At 46.3% G+C, this 18,738-nt stretch overlaps 1 protein-coding gene across 1 annotated transcript in view; it reads right to left on the bottom strand.

Moving 5' to 3' along the window:
* Positions 1-18,738, bottom strand: part of LOC144688623 (disintegrin and metalloproteinase domain-containing protein 12-like) — an 812,806-nt gene that overhangs the window by 773,702 nt on the left and 20,366 nt on the right. Inside the window, exon 3 of the mRNA XM_078555419.1 lies at positions 18,273-18,349. Within this exon, the coding sequence (XP_078411545.1) occupies positions 18,273-18,349 (77 nt within the window). The remainder of the gene's footprint in view (positions 1-18,272; positions 18,350-18,738) is intronic.

Genomic DNA, 18,738 nt, shown 5'->3' with positions numbered 1-18,738 from the left:
GTCCTCATGAATCTTCTGCAGCAGAACTCATCTGTGAACTTGCTCTCCGGGTGGCTGACACACAAATTGTCCTCTTCCTCAACCCCATCGTGCCTGGTGAGTCACTGTGACAGATTTCAACACTAGGCCACCCTTTAAGGTACACATAATGACAGTATCAGAGCTGGCACCTGCAGTAAGGCAGCTCTCACCCTTTCTCATGAAGCTGCAGTGGGTGACCAGATTGCAGTTCTTGAGGACCTGAAAGCAGAAATGCAGAAAGAGAGGGGTGGGGTAAGGGGAAGGGGTGTGGGGTGCAACGCAGGAGTTCCATGGACACACAATCTCAAATTTTCACTGCATGCCAGAGCAGGATGAGGGTGAGGTGTGATATGGTCCACTAATGTCCTTCAATTAGGAGTTGTTGTGAATATCTAGTTTATGGTTTACGTTAATATTTTAGAAGTAATGTTTGGTTCCAGGAAAATTGTTGTTGTGAGTGTAAGGTTATTAAAATGCTTGGCTCTAGTGATTGCCAGAATACCTCAAACAAAACGGCAGTTCAGAAGGCTATCCTGTTTGTTTAATAGAGTCAGAATAGAAGAGATGGAGTGATAAAACAGCAGGTGAGTTTACTTACCTGGAGGAACTGTAAATAAGGGATAATTGGCTTGAATGTTCGTTTGAGGGAAGCCCAGAACGAGCTATGCCATCATGGGGGATAGGTGGAGCTTAAGAAGGCTCTCTGGCTTCAACTTATCTGGGTGCTTGCTGGGAGAAGTTTTTAGTTGCAGCTTGGACCTCGTGTGATTTGCAGTTCACTGAGAGAAGTTAGCCAAAATAAATGACCTGTATTGTAAGCAGAGGAAACACTAACTTCATCATTTACCCGTGTGGAAGGTGGATGAAGCTTAATCTCAGTTTGAACCTTGTGAGAAACAGAAACTAGAAGACTGCCTAGTTTACAACTACTGAGAGGATCTATAATGGGCCTCACAGTGTCCTATTGCAAAGAAAAGAAACTACCAGGTTAGTACGGAAGCATCAGAAAAGTAATCAGAACAAGGGACCGAAGCCTTTACAGCCAAGAGAGGGTAAATGAAAGTCTTACCTCAGAATAGCTGGAGCTGAGAAGAATTCTGAGAATTTTGGCATACTTATGGGTGATCCCTACATAAGTAAATACCTTTTAAGATTGATGTATCTTATCTTATAAGGGAATTCTTGGTGGAAATAGGAAATAAACCTGAGTGCATAACATATTTACTTACAAACCATATTGGGCAGTATTTAACATTTCCTTGTCGGTGGGTTTGTAGACCGGGCGGGTGAAATTTTTCAGAGGGCCTTCCCACCAGGTTCCCACCCACCCCGAGCTCTCCACAATTTTACACTGGCTCGAGCGAGGCCTAGGCCGGCCTGCCCATCCTTGCCTCAATTGGGGCCCTTAAGTCTCCAATTATTCCTGCACAGCCTCATTTTCAGGCTGGCGGGGGGTGTTCAGGGTCATGGGGGGGTGAAGCCCAAAAATAAACCCTCTTCTGGCCTTGGGGAGGGGGTGGGGGGTGGGTGCTACTCCATAAGCACTACTCCTACTCCTTTAAACATCAGATGCCTCCCCCACAAAAGGTCTGACCATTGTTGGGTCTCCCTCCTACCCCCAGGGCTCTCTACCGACACCCCAACACCACTCTGTCCACACCCCCAGGCCTCACCTACCCTCCCTGCCTTGAGACCCTCCAAAACATACCTGGACTCCTGGGAGTCCCAGTCCTTGTCCACTGCAGCTTCTGCCACTGCAGTGACTAGAGAGCTGCCGACCAATCACTTTGAGGCGGGACTTCCTTCTGACTGAGGGGCAGAAGTCCTGCCTCTAGCCAATTAACGCTTATTGGAGGGGCAGCCAGTGTGATTACCGTCAAATCCTTGGATGGTGGGATGGGATATTCCACCATCAGAAATATCCAGGCCATCGTTAAGTTAATAGTTCTTGCTTTGTTTAAATCTTTTATACACAATGAAGTTTGTTTTGTTAAAAAAGAAGTAAAATTTTGTGACATATTTCTATTGGTACTTGAGTTTCTTTTTAACTGTTAACAGTCCCTAACCAGGAGGGCATGCCAGTAGCAGCAGCAGGCAAACGTATAAATCGAGCGGCAGCCTGGTGAAGCTTCAAAACAGGGCTACCTGCATACAGAAACAGCAACTGACACACAGAGCTAAGCAATTCCACATCCACTAGTTAATGATGGGGGAACTCAGCACGTCAATGCAAAACACAAGGCTGGAACATTTTCAATGATCTGCCTGGAGTGGTGAATGATGCATCTCATCCGCAGGAACTCAGATGCCCAATTGCAGCCAACTTGATTCAATCTAAGTGATATCAAATGGCTTAATACAGCAACAGCTCCGGGTCCCAACAACGTCCCAGATGTATTACTGAAAACTTGTGCTCCAGAACTAGGCAAGCTGTTCCAATACAGATACAACACTGGCAACTATCCAACAATGTGGAAACTTGTCCCATGTATGTCCAGTCCACCACAAAAAAGCAAGACAAATCCAATCCACCAATTGCCGTCCCATCAGTCTACTCTCCACCATCAGCCAGTGTTGCTCTGGAAGCTGAAGCAGCGGCCACAGGCAGTTCATCACAAGTGAATGAAGCTATGGAGACAGCCACCGCTTTCACATTTGAAGGATGGCACCCAAGCTTTGTGCAAAGGTCTGTGCCGATTTGGAATCCGGACACAGCCCCCCGGAGAACGAGGTCACAGGGGTCTCATGAGGTTTTTGAGGGCTTGCCATAAAAGAGAGCATGGATGAGAACGCACACCGAAATGTCTGGTGCATTAGCAGGCCTGCCGGATTAAACCACACTTACTCACACAGCAATAACCTACTTACTGACACTCAGTTTGGGTTCCGCCAGGGTCACTCAGTTCCTGACCTCATTACAACCTTGGTCCAAACATGGACAAAACAGCTGAGCTCAAGAGGTGAGGTGACAGTGACTTCCTTTGATAACAAGGCAGCATTTGACCAAGTGTGACATCAAAGAGGTCAAGCAAAATCGGAGTCATTGGGAATCAGGAGGAAAGCCCTCCATGTTCTTGCCCATTCACCCAAGTTGTCTACATCCCTCTGCACCCTCTTTGTGCTTTCCTCACTGTCTACTTTCCTACCTAACTTAGTATTCTCTGCAAATCTGAACATATTACTCTCAGCTACGTCTCAGGAAATGATTTCACGAGGACTGGGTGAGATGCATGCCAGGGGGAAATTGGGGAGACACTGGCCATACTTGTTCAGTCCTTCTTAGATACAGAGGTGGTCCTGAAGATTGGAGAATTGCAAATGTTACACGCTCATTCAAAGAAAGGGTGTAAAGATAAGCCCAGCAACTGCAGGCCAGTCAGTTTAATCTCAGCTGTGGGAAAACGTTTACATTTGGGACAAAACTAACAGTCAGTCGGACAAATACAGAATGTTATGATCTCAAGGAAGAGAAGTAACTTTCAAAAAGAATTTCGAACTCTCAGTTATTAATTAAAGGAATGATGTCATAGATTTCATATTTTAAACAAAAACTTTTACTGTATGAATTAAACAAAGTAAATACTACTAACTTTACTCTATATATTTTGTAAACACTTAGGCTAGAATTTTCTGGTCCCGCCAGTGACGGCCATCATCGCCCTGCCCCGCCCGGGACGATGCCCGCCACTGGCAGGACTGGAAAATCCCACGTTAGCCTTTAAGCCTGAAAATCTCCAAAGGGTACTCACTACCTGTTCTACTGGTATTTCCACCCAAGAGAAACACTATAGTGCCTTAGGCCGGGATTTCCGGCCCCATTGCGGGCAGGACCCGCTGCAGGCGAGATGGCGCCTCAGCCAGAGGTCCATTGACTAGCGGCAGGACTGGGAGATCCCGGCGGTGGGTGGGTGTGGGAAATCCCGCCCATAGAGTTAAACAGCACAGAATCAGGCCCTTCAGCCCATCACGTCCGTGCCAGCCATCAATCCTAATCCCATTTTCCAGCATATGGCCCTGCATGCTATGGCATTTCAAGTGCTCATCTAAATGCTTCTTAAATGTTGTGAGGGTTCCTGCCTCTACCAGCCCCTCAGGCAGTGTGTTCCAGATACCAACCACCCTCTGGGTGAAAAATCTTTTCCTCAAATCCCCTCTAAACCTCCTGCCCCTTACCTAAATCTGTGCCCCCTGGTTATTGACACCCCCGCTAAGGGGAAAAGTTTCTTCCTAACTACCCTATCTATGCCCCTCATAATTTTGTATACCTCTATCAGGTACCCCTCAGCCTTCTCTGCTCTAAGGAAAACAACCCTAGCCTATCCAGTCTCTCTTCATAGCTGAAACGCTCCAGCCCAGGCAACATCCTGGTGAATCTCCTCTGCACCCTCTCCAGTGCAATCACAGCGAGTCACCTCCTCATAAAGATTAATCAAATTTGTTAGACATGATCTGCCCCTGACAAAGCCATGCTGACTACCCCTGATTAATCCCTGCCTCTCCAAGTGGAGATTAATCCAGTCCCTCAGAATTTTTTCCAATAGTTTCCCTACCACTGATGTTAGACTCACTGGCCTGTCATTACCTGGTTTGTCCCTACAACCCTTCTTGAATAATGGTACCACATTCGCTGTCCTCCAGTCCTCTGGCACCTATCCTATGTCCAGAGAGGATTTGAAAATTAGTCTCAGAGCCCCTGCAATCTCCTCCCTTGCCTCGCATAGCAGCCTGGAACACATCTCATGTGGGCCTGGGGATTTTCCATTTTTAAGCTCGCTAAAACCCTAATACGTTCTCCCTTTCAATGCTAATTTGTTCAAGTATATCACAGTCCCTCTCCCTGATTTCTACACCTACATCGTTCTTCTCCATAGTGAACACAGATGAGATGTAATAATTCAATCCTCCGGCTCCATGCACCAGATTGCCACTTTGGTCCCTAATGGACCCTACTCTTTCCATGGTTATCCTCTTGACCTTAATATATTAATAAAATGCCTTGGTATTTTCTTTTATCTTGCTCGCCAGTGTTTTTTCATGCCCCCTCTTCACTCTCCTAATTACATTTTAAGTGCTCCCCTACACTTTTTATACTCCTCTAGGGCTTCAGCTGTTTTCAGCCCTCTGTATCTGCCATAAGCCTCCTTTTTTTGCCTTATCCAATCCTCTATATTCCTTGACATCCAGGATTCCCTGGCATTGCTGGTCCTACCCTTCACCTTTACGGGAACATATTGGCCCTGAGTTCTCACTATTTCCTGTTTGAATGACTCCCACTGGTCTGATGTAGACTTTCCTACAAGTAGCTGCTCCCAGTCCACTTTGGCCAGGTCCTGTCTTATCATATTGAAATCGGCCTTCCCCCAATTTAGGGCCTTTATAGAATCACAGAATAACACAGTGCAGAAAAGGCCCTTTGGCCCATTGAGTCTGCACCAACATGTGAGAAACACCTGACCTACCTACCTAATCCCATTTACCAGCACTTGGCCCATAGCCTTGAATGTTATGACGTGCCAAGTGCTCATCCAGGTACTTTTTAAAGGATGTGAGGCAACCCGCCTCCACCACCCTCCCAGGCAGTGCATTCCAGACCGTCACCACCCTCTGGGAAAAAAGGTTTTTCCTCACATCCCCCCTAAACCTCCTGCCCCTCACCTTGAACTTATGTCCCCTTGTGACTGACCCTTCAACTAAGGGGAACAGTTGCTCCCTATCCACCCTGTCCATGCCCCTCATAATCTTGTACACCTCAATCAGGTCACCCCTCAGTCTTCTCTGCTCCAATGAAAACAACCCAAGCCTATCCAACCTCTCTTCATAACTTAAATGTTTCATCCCAGGCAACATCCTGATGAATCTCCTCTGCACCCCCTCCAGTGCAATCACATCCTTCCTATAATGTGGCCACCAGAACTGCACACAGTACTCCAGCTATGGCCTCACCAAGGTTCTATACAACTCCAACATGACCTCCCTACTTTTGTAATCTATGCCTCGATTGATAAAGGCAAGTGTCCCAAATGCCTTTTTCACCACCCCACTAACATGCCCCTCCGCCTTCAGAGATCTATGGACACACATGCCAAGGTCCCTTTGTTCCTCAGAACTTCCTAGTGCCATGCCGTTCATTGAATACTTCCTTGTCAAATTATTCCTACCAAAATATATCACCTAATTTCAGAATTAAATTCCATCTGCCACTTATCTGCCCATTTGAACATCCCGTTTACCACTGTTAACCACCCGGCCAATCTTTGTGTCATCCGCAAACTTAGCAATCCTACCCCCCACAGTCATCTATGTCGTTTATATCAAAAACAAAAACAGAATTACCTGAAAAAACTCAGCAGGTCTGGCAGCATCAGTGGAGAAGAAAAGAGTTGACGTTTCGAGTCCACATGACACTTCAACAGAACTGATGTGGACTCGAAACGTCAACTCTTTTCTTCTCCACCGATGCTGCCAGACCTGCTGAGTTTTTCCAGGTAATTCTGTTTATGTTTTGGATTTCCAGCATCCGCAGTAGTTTTTTGTTTTTATCTCTATGTCGTTTATATAATTGACGTATAATAGGGGACACAGCACAGATCCCTGTGGTACGCCACTGGACACTGGCTTCCAGTCACTAAAGCAGCCTTCTGTCATCACCCTCTGCCTCCTACAACTAAGCCAATTTTGAACCCACCTAATCAAATTACCCTGTATCCCAAGTACATTTACCTTCTTTATAAGCCTCCCATGTGGGACTTTGTCAAAGGCTTTGCTGAAATCCACATAAACTACATTAACTACATAACCCTCATCTACACACCTGGTCACCTCCTCAAAAAATTCAATCAAATTTGTTAGGCATGACCTCCCTCTGACAAAGCCATGCTGACTATCCCTGATCAAAACTTGCCTCTCCAAGTGGAGATAGATCCTCTCCTTCAGAATTTTCTCCAATAGTTTCCCTACCACTGACGTGAGACTCACTGGTCTGTAGTTCCTTGGCTTAGCTCTACAGCCCTTCTTAAAAGCCGGAACCACATTAGCTGTTCTCCAGTCCTCTGGCACCTCCCCCGTGGCCAGAGAGGAATTAAAAATTTGGGTCAGAGCCCCTGCGATCTCCTCCCTTGCCTCCCTTGCCTCCCTTGTCCACTTTTAAGCCTGCCAACACCTCCAATACCTTGTCACTCCATATATCAATTTGCTTAAGAGCCTCACAGTCTCTCTCCCCGAGTTTGATACCTTCATCCTCATTCTCTTGGGTGAAGATGGATGTGAAGTATTAATTCAACACTCTAGCGATGTCCTCTGGCTCCACCCATAGATTGCCCCCTTGGTCCCTTATGGGCCCTACTCTTTCCCTGGTTATCCTCTTCCCATTGATATGCTTATAGAATATCTTGGGATTTTCCCTACTTCTACCAGCCAGAGTTTTCTCATATCCCCTCTTTGCTCTCCTAATTGCTTTCTTAAGCTCCACCCTGCACTGTCTGTACTCCACTAATGCCTCCGCTGACTTGCTTCCCTTGTACCTGCTAAAAGCCTCTCTTTTCCTTCTCATCGTATCCTGAATATCTCTGGTCATCCATGGTTCTCTGGGCTTGTTACTCCTTCCCATCACCCTAGAGGGTACATGTTGAGCCTGTACCCTTCCCATTTCCTTTTTGAACGCCCCCCCACTGCTCCTCTGTAGATTTCCCCACAAGTAACTGTTCCCAGGCTACCTTGGCCAGATCCTGCCTTATTTTACTAAAATCCACTCTCCCTCAGTCCAAAACATTTTTTTGCAACTTGTCGATTTCTTTGTCCATAACAAACTTAAACTGTACCATGCTGTGTTCGCTATCACTAAAATGCTCGCCCACCACCACCTCAGCCACTTGTCCAGCTTCATTCCCCAGAATTAGGTCCAGTAATGCACCGTCCTTTGTTGGAACCTCTACATATTGATCTAAAAAGTTGTCCTGTACACATAAGGTCAGAAGTGGGGATGTTCATTGATGGTTGCACAATGTTTAGCACCATTTTTGACTCCTTAGATACTGAGGCAATCTGTACACATAGGCAGCAAGACTTGGACAACATACATACAAACATACAACAAGGAGCAGGAGAAAGCCATTCAGCCCCTCGAGCCTGCTCTGCCATTTAATAAGATCATGGCTGATCTGATAGTAATCTGGAATCTGCATCCCACCTATCCCCAACATCGTATCACCCCCTTGCTTACCAAGAATCTATCCACCTCTGCCTTAAAAATATTCAAAGACTCTGCTTCCACCACCTTTCCAGGAAGAGAGTTACAAAGACTCACGACCCTCTGAGAGAAAAGATTTCGCCTCATCTCTGTTTAAATGGGTGACCCCTTACTTTTAAACAGTGACCCCAGGTTCTAGATTCTCCCACAAGAGGAAACATTCTCTTCACATCCACCCTGTCAAGGCCCCTCAGGATCTTAAAGGTTTCAATCAAGTCGCCTCTTACTCTTCTAAACTCCAACATATACAATCCGTCTGTCCAACCTTTCCTCATAAAACAACCCACCCATTCCAGGTATTAGTCTGGTAAACCTTCTCTGAACTACTTCCAATGCACTTACATCCTTCCTTAAATAAGGTGACCAGTACTGTACACAGTACTCCAAATATGGTCTCACTAGTGCCCTGTACAACTGAAGCATAACCTCCCTACTTTTGTATTCAATTCCCTTCACAATAAATGATAACATTCCATTAGCTTTCCTAATTACCTGCTGTACTGGTATACTAGCCTTTTGTGATTCATGCACAAGGACACCCAGATCCCTCTGCATTCAGGCTTGGGCTGATGAGTAGCAAGTAACATTCGTGCCACACAAGTGCCAGGCAATAATCATCTCAAACAAGGGTGAACCTAACCATTACCCCTTGACATTCAATGGCATTACCATCACTGAATTCCCCACTATCAACATTCTGGAGGTTACCTTTGACCAGAACTGAACCAACAATATAAATACTGTGGCTACAAGCGTAGGTCAGAAGCTGGTAATTCTGCAGTGAGTAACTCACCTCCTGACTCCCCAAAGCCTGTCCACCATCTACACGGCACAAGTCAGGAGTGTGATGGAATACTCTCCATGTGCCTGGATGAGTGCAGCTCTCACAACACTCAAGAAGCTTGACACCGTCCAGGACAAAGCAGCCGCTTGATTGGCACCACATCCACAAACATTTACTCACTTCACCACTGACACACAGCAGCAGCAGTGCCTCTTACTCTTTCTTCATTGTCACTGGGTGAAAATCCTGGAACTCCCTTCCTAACAGCACTGTGGGTGTACCTACACCACAGAGACTGCAGCGGTTCAAGAAGGCAGCTCACCACCACCACCTTCTCAGGGCAATTAGGGATGGGCAATAAATGCTGGCCTAGCCAGCGATGCCCGCATTCCATGAAAGAATTTTTAAAATTTTAAAACTCCAATAACCCTTGATTTCTGATAGCCCTTTGATTGGTTCCCCTCCAAGTCACTCACCATCCTGACTTGCAAATATATCAGCCGTTCCTTCATTGTCACTTGGGTCAAAATCCTGGAACTCCCTCCCTAACAGCACTGTGGGTGCACCTACACCTCATGGACTGCAGCAGCTCACCACCACCTTCTCAAGGACAACTAGGGATGGGCAATAAATGCTGGACCAGCCAGCGAAGCCCACATCCCGTGAATGAATAAGAAAAAACCTACTTCATCGTGCGGTATTAGCACCAACTGTTAAGCAAACTCTGCAACTCCAATCTTCAGCCAGCTAAACTCGAACTCTTAGGTGAATTCCTCATTGGTCTCTGACTCTGGAAATCACATAAACTAATATTCATATCTGTGGTCCTCGTACTGTTATTATCCATAGCTGCAAAGCTCCTTTGTCTACCCCCACTTTTGTGTGTGTGTGTGTGTGTGTGTGTAGTGGGAAGTTATGAAATGTCCTCCCCTGGGTTTTGAACGTGAAGTAAAATAACCTTCCAAATTAATCATAACACAAGTTTGCTGTGGCTTATTAGTGAATTAGATCACAAATCAAGCGTTTGGGAAAATATGCCATCACATGCTTTAAAAATAATTCAGAATATTTTCTGCTTACGGACAGGTGGAGAAAGGAAATAAGTATCACAAAATCGTAGAATTTTAACGGCACAGAAGGAGGCCATTCGGCCCATCATGTCTGCACTGGCTCTCCGAATGAGCATTATGACCTAGTGCCATTGCCCTGCCTTTTACCCATACCCCTGCACCTTGTTTCTATTCAGATAACTATTTAATGTCCTCTTGAATGCCCCAATTGAACCTGCCTCCACCAAACTTCCAGACAGTGCATCCCAGACCTGAACCACTCGCTGTGTGAAAAAGCTTTTTTCACATCACATTTGCTTCTTTTGCAAATCAATTTAAATCTGTGCCCTCTCGTTCTTGGTCCTTTTACGAGTGGGAACAGCTTCTACCTATCTACTCTGTCCAGGCTCCTCATGATTTTGAAGACTTCTATCTCTTTCAGTCTTCTTCTCTCCAAGGAGAACAGTCCCAACCTTTCGATTGCCATAATCTTTCAATCTTCCTTAGATATGAGGGAAATGCCAGAGCATTGGCATTATTCAAGAAAGCATGTAATCCCCACAACTGAAGTTTCTTATCCCTGGGACCATTCTTGTAAACCTCTCCTGCACTCTCTCCAATGTTTTCAAAACCTTCCTAAACTGTGATGCCCAGAACTGTACACAATACTCCAGCTGAGGTCTAACAAGGGTCTTATATAAATTCAGCATTACCTCCCTGCTCTTGTACTCTATGCCCCTATTAATAAAGCCCAGGATACTAGGTGCTTTAGTAACTGCTCTCTTCACCTGTCCTGCCACCTTCAATGATCTATGCACATATACACCCAAGTCTTTCTGCTCCTGCACCCCCTTCAAAATTTCACCCCTTATTTTATACTGCCTGTCCATGTTCTTCCTACCAAAATGCATCACCTCACACTTCTCCACATTGAACTTCATCTGCCACCTATCTGCCCACTCCACCAACTTGTCTGTCCTCTTGAAGTTCCACACCGTCCTCCTCGCAGTTCACAACACTCCCAAGCTTCGTATCATCCGCAAAGTTTGAAATTGTCCCTTTGCACACCAAGATCTAGGTCGTTAATATATATCAGGAAAAGCAAGGATCCCAATCCTGGGGAACTCCGCCACAAACCTTCCTCAAGCCCAAAAAACAGCCATTAACCATTACGCTCTGCTTCCAGTTTTTCAGTACAGTTTGCCTGCCTCTCTCCTGTCCGTAACAGGATGTTTAAAGTGGATAAGTTGCCTGGTTCGGATGGCTTACACCCCAGATTGCTAAAGGAAGTGGGAGTGGAGATAGCAGAAGGGTTTGCCATAATCTTTCAATCTTCCTTAGATATGAGGGAAATGCCAGAGCATTGGCATTATTCAAGAAAGAATAGGGGACTTCAATTACCTGAACATTGACTGGGATAGGAATAGTCCAAGGGGACAAGAGGGGCGTCAGTTCCTGGAATACGTTCAAGATAATTTTCTGCAGCAGTATGTTTCTGGTCCAACGAGAGGACAGGCATTATTGGACCTGGTCCTGGGGAATGAGTTGGCCCAAGTGGATCAGATATCAGTGGGAGAGCATTTCGGGCACAGTGACCATTATATCACAAGGTTTAGGTTGGTCATGGAGAAGGACAAGGAACAATCCAGGGCAAGGATAATCAATTGCAGGAGGCAGGAGAAATAGCAAAGGTATTAAATGAGTACTTTGCATCTGTCTTTACAAAGGAAGAAGATGCTACCCAGACTGAGGTGAGCGAGGAGGTAACTGGTACACTTGAGGAATTTACAGCTGAGAAGGCGGGGGTGTTAGAAAGACTATCTTTACTTCAAATTGATAAGGTACCAGGACTGGAAGAGATGAATCCAAGGGTACTGAGGGAAGTGAGAGTGGAAATTGCAGTGGTCCTAGTAATAATCTTCCTGTCTTCCTTAGACACACGGGTGGTGCCAGAGGGTGGAGAATTGCGAATGTTACAGCCTTGTTCAAAATGGGATGCAAGGATAAAGCTAGCAACTACAGGCCAGTCAGTTTGACTTTAGTGGTAGGGGAACTTCTGGGAACTATAGTTCGGGACAAAAACAATAGTTCACTTAGACAAGTGTAGGATAGTTAAGGAAAGCCAGCATGGATTCATTAAGGGAACTAGCTTACTGGAGTTTTTTGAGGAGGTAACAGGGAAGGTTGATAAGGGCAACGTTGTTGATGTATATGGATTTTCAAAAGGCATTTGACACAGTGCCACACAACAGACATGTGAGCAAAATTCTAACTCATGAAATATAAGGGAAAGTAGGCACTTGGATAAGAAATTGGCTGAGTGACAGGAAACAGGGAGTAGTGAGAAAAGGTTGTTTTCCAGATTGGAGATAGGTTTGTACTGGAGTTCCCAAGGGGTCAGTGTTGGGACCCTTGCTCTTCCTGATATATATTAATGACCTAGACAGTGGTGTTCAGGGCATGATTTCAAAATTTGCAGATGATACAAAGATTGGAAACATTGTCAACTGTGATGAGGATAGTCTTGAACTTCAAAAGGACGTAGACATGTCAGTGAATTGGGCAGACAAATGGCAGATGAAGATCAATGCAGGGAAGTGAGGTGATTCATTTTGGCAGGAGGAATATGGAGAGATGGTATAAAACAAAGGGAGAAACTCTAAAGGAAATGCAGGAACAGAGGGACCTCAGTGTATATGTACATAATTCATTGAAGATGGCAGGGCATGTTGAGAGACCAGTTAATAAAGCATGTAGTATCTTAGGCTCTATTAATATGAGCATTGAGTACAAGAGTAAGGAGGTCATGTTGAACTTGTATAAGACACTGGTTAGGCCTCATCTGGAGTACTACATCCAGTTCTAGAGTACTGCATCCAGTTCATACTTGAGGAAGGGTGTGAAGGCATTGGAGACAATACAGAGGAGGTTCCCAAGAATGATCCCAGAGATAAAGAACTGTATCTATGAGGATAGATTGGAGAGGTTGGGACTGTTTTCCTTGGAGAAAAGAAGGCTGAGAGGAGACTTGATAGAGGTATTCAAGATCCTAAAGGGTATGTACAGGGTAAATTGTGAGAAACTGTTCCCACTCAAGGGAACATCAAGAACTAGAGGGCACAAATTCAACATAATTGGCAAAAGGAGTAATAATGATATGAGGAAAGATTTTTTCACCCAGAGGATGGTTGGGGTCTGGAACAAACTTCCTGAAAGGGTGGTGGTGACAGGTTCAATCGAGATATTCAAAAGGGAATTGCATTGCTATATGAAGAGAGAGAATGTGCAGGGTTATGGGGATAAGGCAGTGGAGCGAGACTAGGCGGAATGCTCTTACAGAGAGTCAGTGCAGACTCGATGGGCCGAATGGCCTCTGTCTGCACGGTAAAGATTCTGTGATTCTGTAGGAACATTCCCAGCAACTATAGGCCAGTTAGTTTAACACCAGTGATGGGTGAGGTTTTAGAAAAAATAATCAGAGAAAAAAATCAACAGGAAGCTGGAGAGGATCGAGTTAATTAAGGAGAGCCAGCAACAGACGTGTAAAAGGCAGATTGTGCATGACTAATAGGAACATAGAGCTTCAGAGCCAGGAGTTGGCTATTCAGCCTTTCAAGCTTGCTCCACCATTCAATAAGATCATGGCTGATCTCATGGTGTCTCAATTCCACTTTGCCATCTTCCTCCCATAACTCTTGTCTCCCTTGTTTATCAAACATCTGTCCAACTCAGCCTTAAATAAATTCAATGACCAGCCTTCACTGCTTTCTGGGAAAGAGAATTCCACATACTAACGAACCTTTGAGAGGAAAAATTTCTCCACATCTCCACGTCTTAAACAGTTTCTCTCTTATTCTTAAATTGTGTCCCCTGGTTCTAGTCTCTCTCCTAAGTGGTATCACCCTCTGGTTGTGGATGTTCCCTTGTGTATCAAGCCTATCAAATCCTCTCAGGATCTTATATGTTTCAATAAGGTCACGTCTTAATCTTCTAAAAACCAATAGGTATGGGCCCAACTTTTCTTCATAAGATAAGGCTCTCGTCCCAGGAATGAGTCGACTGAACCTTCTCTGCACTGCTTCGAAAGCAATTATGGGCAGAATTTTACATCCCGTGGGCGGGCGCGCACCAGACCCGATTGGGCGTGAAATCGCGCGAGAAGACGTCGGGCGAGCATCCTGAGCTCGGCGAGGGTGCACAAAAGTTGGAAGCTTGCCCACCAACAATTAAGAGGGCAATTAAACCCATCAACGGCGCAACTGTCTCCGATTTTTCATGGTCCGTCCAACCTGACAGCTGATGGGCGGGCGAATAAGCCAGGCGGAGTTTGCATTTTTCACGAAACCTCATCCAAGAGCAGGATGAGGTTTACCTCATCAAATAAAATAAAAATAAAAGTCTATGGACAGCACTTTTATCATGTCCGTGTTCAGGTGCCTGATTGTGATGCTTAGACACTTTGTTCCTGATTTTCAAAACTTCATTTCATGGTTTTCGGGTCTGCAGCTCCCTGAGGAGCCTTCACCCTCTCAGCCTTCAGCTTCATCCTCTGTGACCACAGAGGGAGTAGCTGCCCCACAGCAGGACAACCAAAGTAAGCCTGGGCCCTCCAGGCCTCAGGCCTCCAGAGGACACCTAGCAAGGTCATCCAAGACAACAGGGCAAAATGGTCAGCAGGCTGCCTCCACCCCTGTTACAGATGTCGAGTGAGCACCGAGTAGAAGTGGTAGGGAACGCAGGATTTAGCAGTTTTGATTTCACACGTGGTTACACGGGTACACTCTGATTCTTCACCCCCTCCATCACCATCTTCAGAGGGACACCCCAAGCTGGGTCCATGTCCCCCAGAATCATGCATATGCAGGGCGGCAAAGGTATTTACCAGGGCCAAGTGCACTTTGATCATGGCACATATCACACTTTTGTAAATATAGTTCACTTGCACTTTAATCATGTCTGATGTGGTTTATTTGCAATAGTCCTTATGCCTGTGCACGCCCCACCCCTCATCATCTGCCGAGGGACACCCCATGTCCTCCAGAATCAGGCATGTGCAGGGAGGTAAAGATCATTGCCAGGGCCCTGGCGAACCAAGTGCAAGAAGTCTCCCCTGCACGCTGAGCCTTTGCCCTTCACACACTCCTCTGTTCCAATGCCCTAGCATTGTCAGTACGACACGCTGGGGTTTCCCTTTAGTTGTCCAGTTGAGATGACCTGCCATGTAGCATCTCGAGATCTCCACCACAAGGCTCTGGTTATTTGCGAGTGGCCATGGTTTGTGTAAAATTTGATGTCCAGTCCAATACCTTTACCCCTCCCCCCACCTGACCCACACTTTACACGCCACCAACACCCCCCCCCACCCCTCCCCCCACCCATAAACACTGACCCTCCAGGTGTAACATTTGACCTTCCCACAGTTACCCTTCAACCTACCCCCATCACCCATGTCCACATCCCCTACCCAAGGAGCCCACCCCCATCACAACAGGCAAGGCCCCCCCCTCACCCTGCCTGCTCCCAGAATCTGCTTCTCCTTCCATATCCCCTCCAACAACCCTCAGCACCCCTTCACCTGTCACCGCCAAACCCTCACTCTACTGGCTCCCACTGTCTCCTTTAACCCCCACCATCCATTCCTATCACCAATTCCCTCAGTATACCCCCCCAGGGCTCATCTGTTGACAGCAAGGACCCCTCCCTCTGAAACCCTTTCCCTTCTTCCCCCCATGCCAGTTCACACCTGCCAAACCACAGCACCCCCTCCCCTCAACTACCCTCACTCCAACACGGCCCTACCCATCCTCCCGCGCCATGCCAGCTGACCCATTCCATGTCTCCCGCGGCATCTCTAACCACCCCCAACCTCTCCCACCCCCTCTAGGTTTCCACACCCGGCCCACCTCTTCATTCCTCTCCTCCCCGCCTTATGCCCCCACAGCACAAACCATCATCGTACAACAGTGCCTTATGCAGCCGTCCACCTACAGCTTGAAGATCCACTTCCTGGAAGCCCCTGCAATAGAAGATCCACCTCCTCAAAGCTCCTGCAGTAGAAGATCCACCTCTTGGAAAAACTTGCAGCTGGAAGATCCACAGTGCTGATGCTCCACCCCCTGATGAACGTGGTACACCACGCTCCATGGACGCTGGAGGCCACCACCTTCCAACCTCCGCGAACTGACCTGTGCCTGTGTCAGGTGTGTATCGACATGTCCACACCGTGTTGGACCGGAAGTGTTCCCCCAGTGTGATATCCCGCTGGTGGTGAAGGTGATTGGACAGGGCCTTCATCTCCATGCAAAACAGTTTAACACCGGCCTCTGGCAGGAATGGCAACTGGACATGACAGGCAGGAGTGCACACTCCCCCCACCATTTCACATCAGCGGGAAACCAGTCGCTCAGCTCGTGCCACATTGTCCCACCCCTCCCACCGCCACCCACCATTAAACCTAGCACGGTGGAGAGGGGGGGTAGACTGGGAAATTCCACCCAATGCCACTGTTCTAATGAGTATTCAGAAACATAAGGATCTGGGGACTCATGTGCACAGATCTTTGAAAGTGGCAGGACATATTGAGAGAGTATTGAGCAAAGCATATGGAATCTTGAGCTTTGTAAATAGAGGTACTGAGCACAAAAGAGGGAAGTTATGCTGAACCATTATAAAAGTCTGGTTAGGCCACACCTAGAGTATTGCATCCATTTCTGGTCACCATGCAGTAGGAAGGATGTAGGGGTGCTTGGGTGGGAGCAGAGGAGGTTTACCAGAATTGTTCACGGGTTGAGGAATTTTACATATTTGTACAAATATGGCTGCCCTGCAAAAAGATGATCAGTGCAATTTACTCATTTAACAATGGCATAGTTGCCAGCATATTACAAACTGGTACGTCATAAGATGCCTTTCCTGTCATTAACAGCAACAAGCAAGGCTGTGCATTGGCTCCAGCTTTGTTTGCCATGTACTTCTCAGCCCGGGTCCAGTTCACACTCAAAGATCTAGACAGAGGAATACATATTCAACTCAGGACAGGTGACAACATCTTCAATTTGCAAAGTCTCGAGGCTTGCATGAAGCTGCTGAGTGAACTCTTGCTCGTGGACAACTGCGCTCTCGTGGCACATATTCCGGAGAACAATCAGCTGCTTGTTGATCGCTTTGCCCTAGCTTCAGTAAATGTTGGCCTGACAATAAGTCTAAAGAGGACAATGACCTTGTATCAATCCACCCATGGCCATATACTCCAAGACCTTCCGATCACTATCAAAAAGACACCCCTCCATTCAGTCACCCCCCCATTAGTTCGCAGTTTTGCTATCTTGGGGGTAACCTCTCCAAAAACACTCTGCTGGATGATGAAGTCAACCATTGCCTGGCAAAAGCAGAGTCAAGTGTATTGAGGACAAGTGATCATGGCACAAAGCCAATGCCTCCATCCATCCCTCCAATACAGGCTTCAAATGTAGTATTTGCAATGAGTTACGCAAATAGAGACTTGTTCTAACATCACACAAGAGACATCAACTTAGGAGAGGCAGTCGTGCAGTGGCAAAGTCACTGGACTATTAAGTCAGAGGCCCAGGCTAATATTCTGGGGTCACGGGTGCGAATCTCACCATGTCAACTGGTGGAACTTGAATTCAATTAGTAAATCTGGAATTGTTACAGTAATGATGACCATGAAACCATTCTCATTGACATTAAGAACCCATCTGGTTCACTAATGCCCTTTAGGGAATGAAATCTGCCATCCTCACCAGGCCTGGCCTACATGTTACTCCAGAGAAACTTCGGCTCAGGGTTGATGAGCTGGAGTCTGAGCTGCAGACACTGCAACACATTAGGGAGGGGGAGAGTTACCTGGACACTGTGTTTCACTGCCCTTCCTGTGCCGGCTTCTGCTCCTCATCCCCAGTCACCTCTAATTCTGAGGGTGCAGCACCTATTTCCAGCTGCACCCTTCCTGATGCTCAAGTAGAACCTGAATAGCCAGGCCCATGTGATGCCAGGCAATGACTTTTCTATGGCAAGTCCCTCCCTCCATTTAATGTTTAAACAGCAACTTCTCACCAAGCAGCCCATGTGCAGGGTAGAGTAAACTTTAACACAAGCCCAGCATGTTGGTGATAGTTCATTATTCTTATGAAATAAAGCAAGATCTACTCACCTATTTCTGCTGAGGTCCAGCATGAACTCCTTTCCCTCTAGCTTCACCGAGATGCTGATGTGGTTTGGATAGCTCCCCTACACGGGACACAGATAAATACCTGTTGTAAAAGGGGGCTTATTCACTGAAGTTTCCATGCTTATTCAAAGGCCGAAATTTATATTCCATTCCCCTTGCAATAAATGCTGTCTTTCCTTTTGCCTTCTTAATTATTTGCTGTGCTGATCCAAATTGAAATCTAAATCGAATTGAATTTTTCGATGAAGTAACAGAGAAGTTTGATGAAGGGAATGCAATGGATGTTGTCCGTATGGATTTCAAGAAAGCATTTGACAAAGTACCGCATAACAGCTGGTTAACAAAATTAAGGCTCATAGAATAGGAGGGCCGGTGTCAAATTGGATTTGAAAAAAATTGGCTTTCAGGCAGGAAACAGTGATCATGGTAAATGTTTATTTTTCAGACT

The sequence above is a fragment of the Cetorhinus maximus genome, chromosome 1 (assembly GCF_964194155.1).
Source record: "Cetorhinus maximus chromosome 1, sCetMax3.hap1.1, whole genome shotgun sequence".
Classification (NCBI taxonomy): domain Eukaryota; kingdom Metazoa; phylum Chordata; class Chondrichthyes; order Lamniformes; family Cetorhinidae; genus Cetorhinus; species Cetorhinus maximus.
The sequence above is the reverse complement of the archived record's forward strand: the minus strand, read 5'-3'. Positions and strand labels throughout refer to the sequence as shown.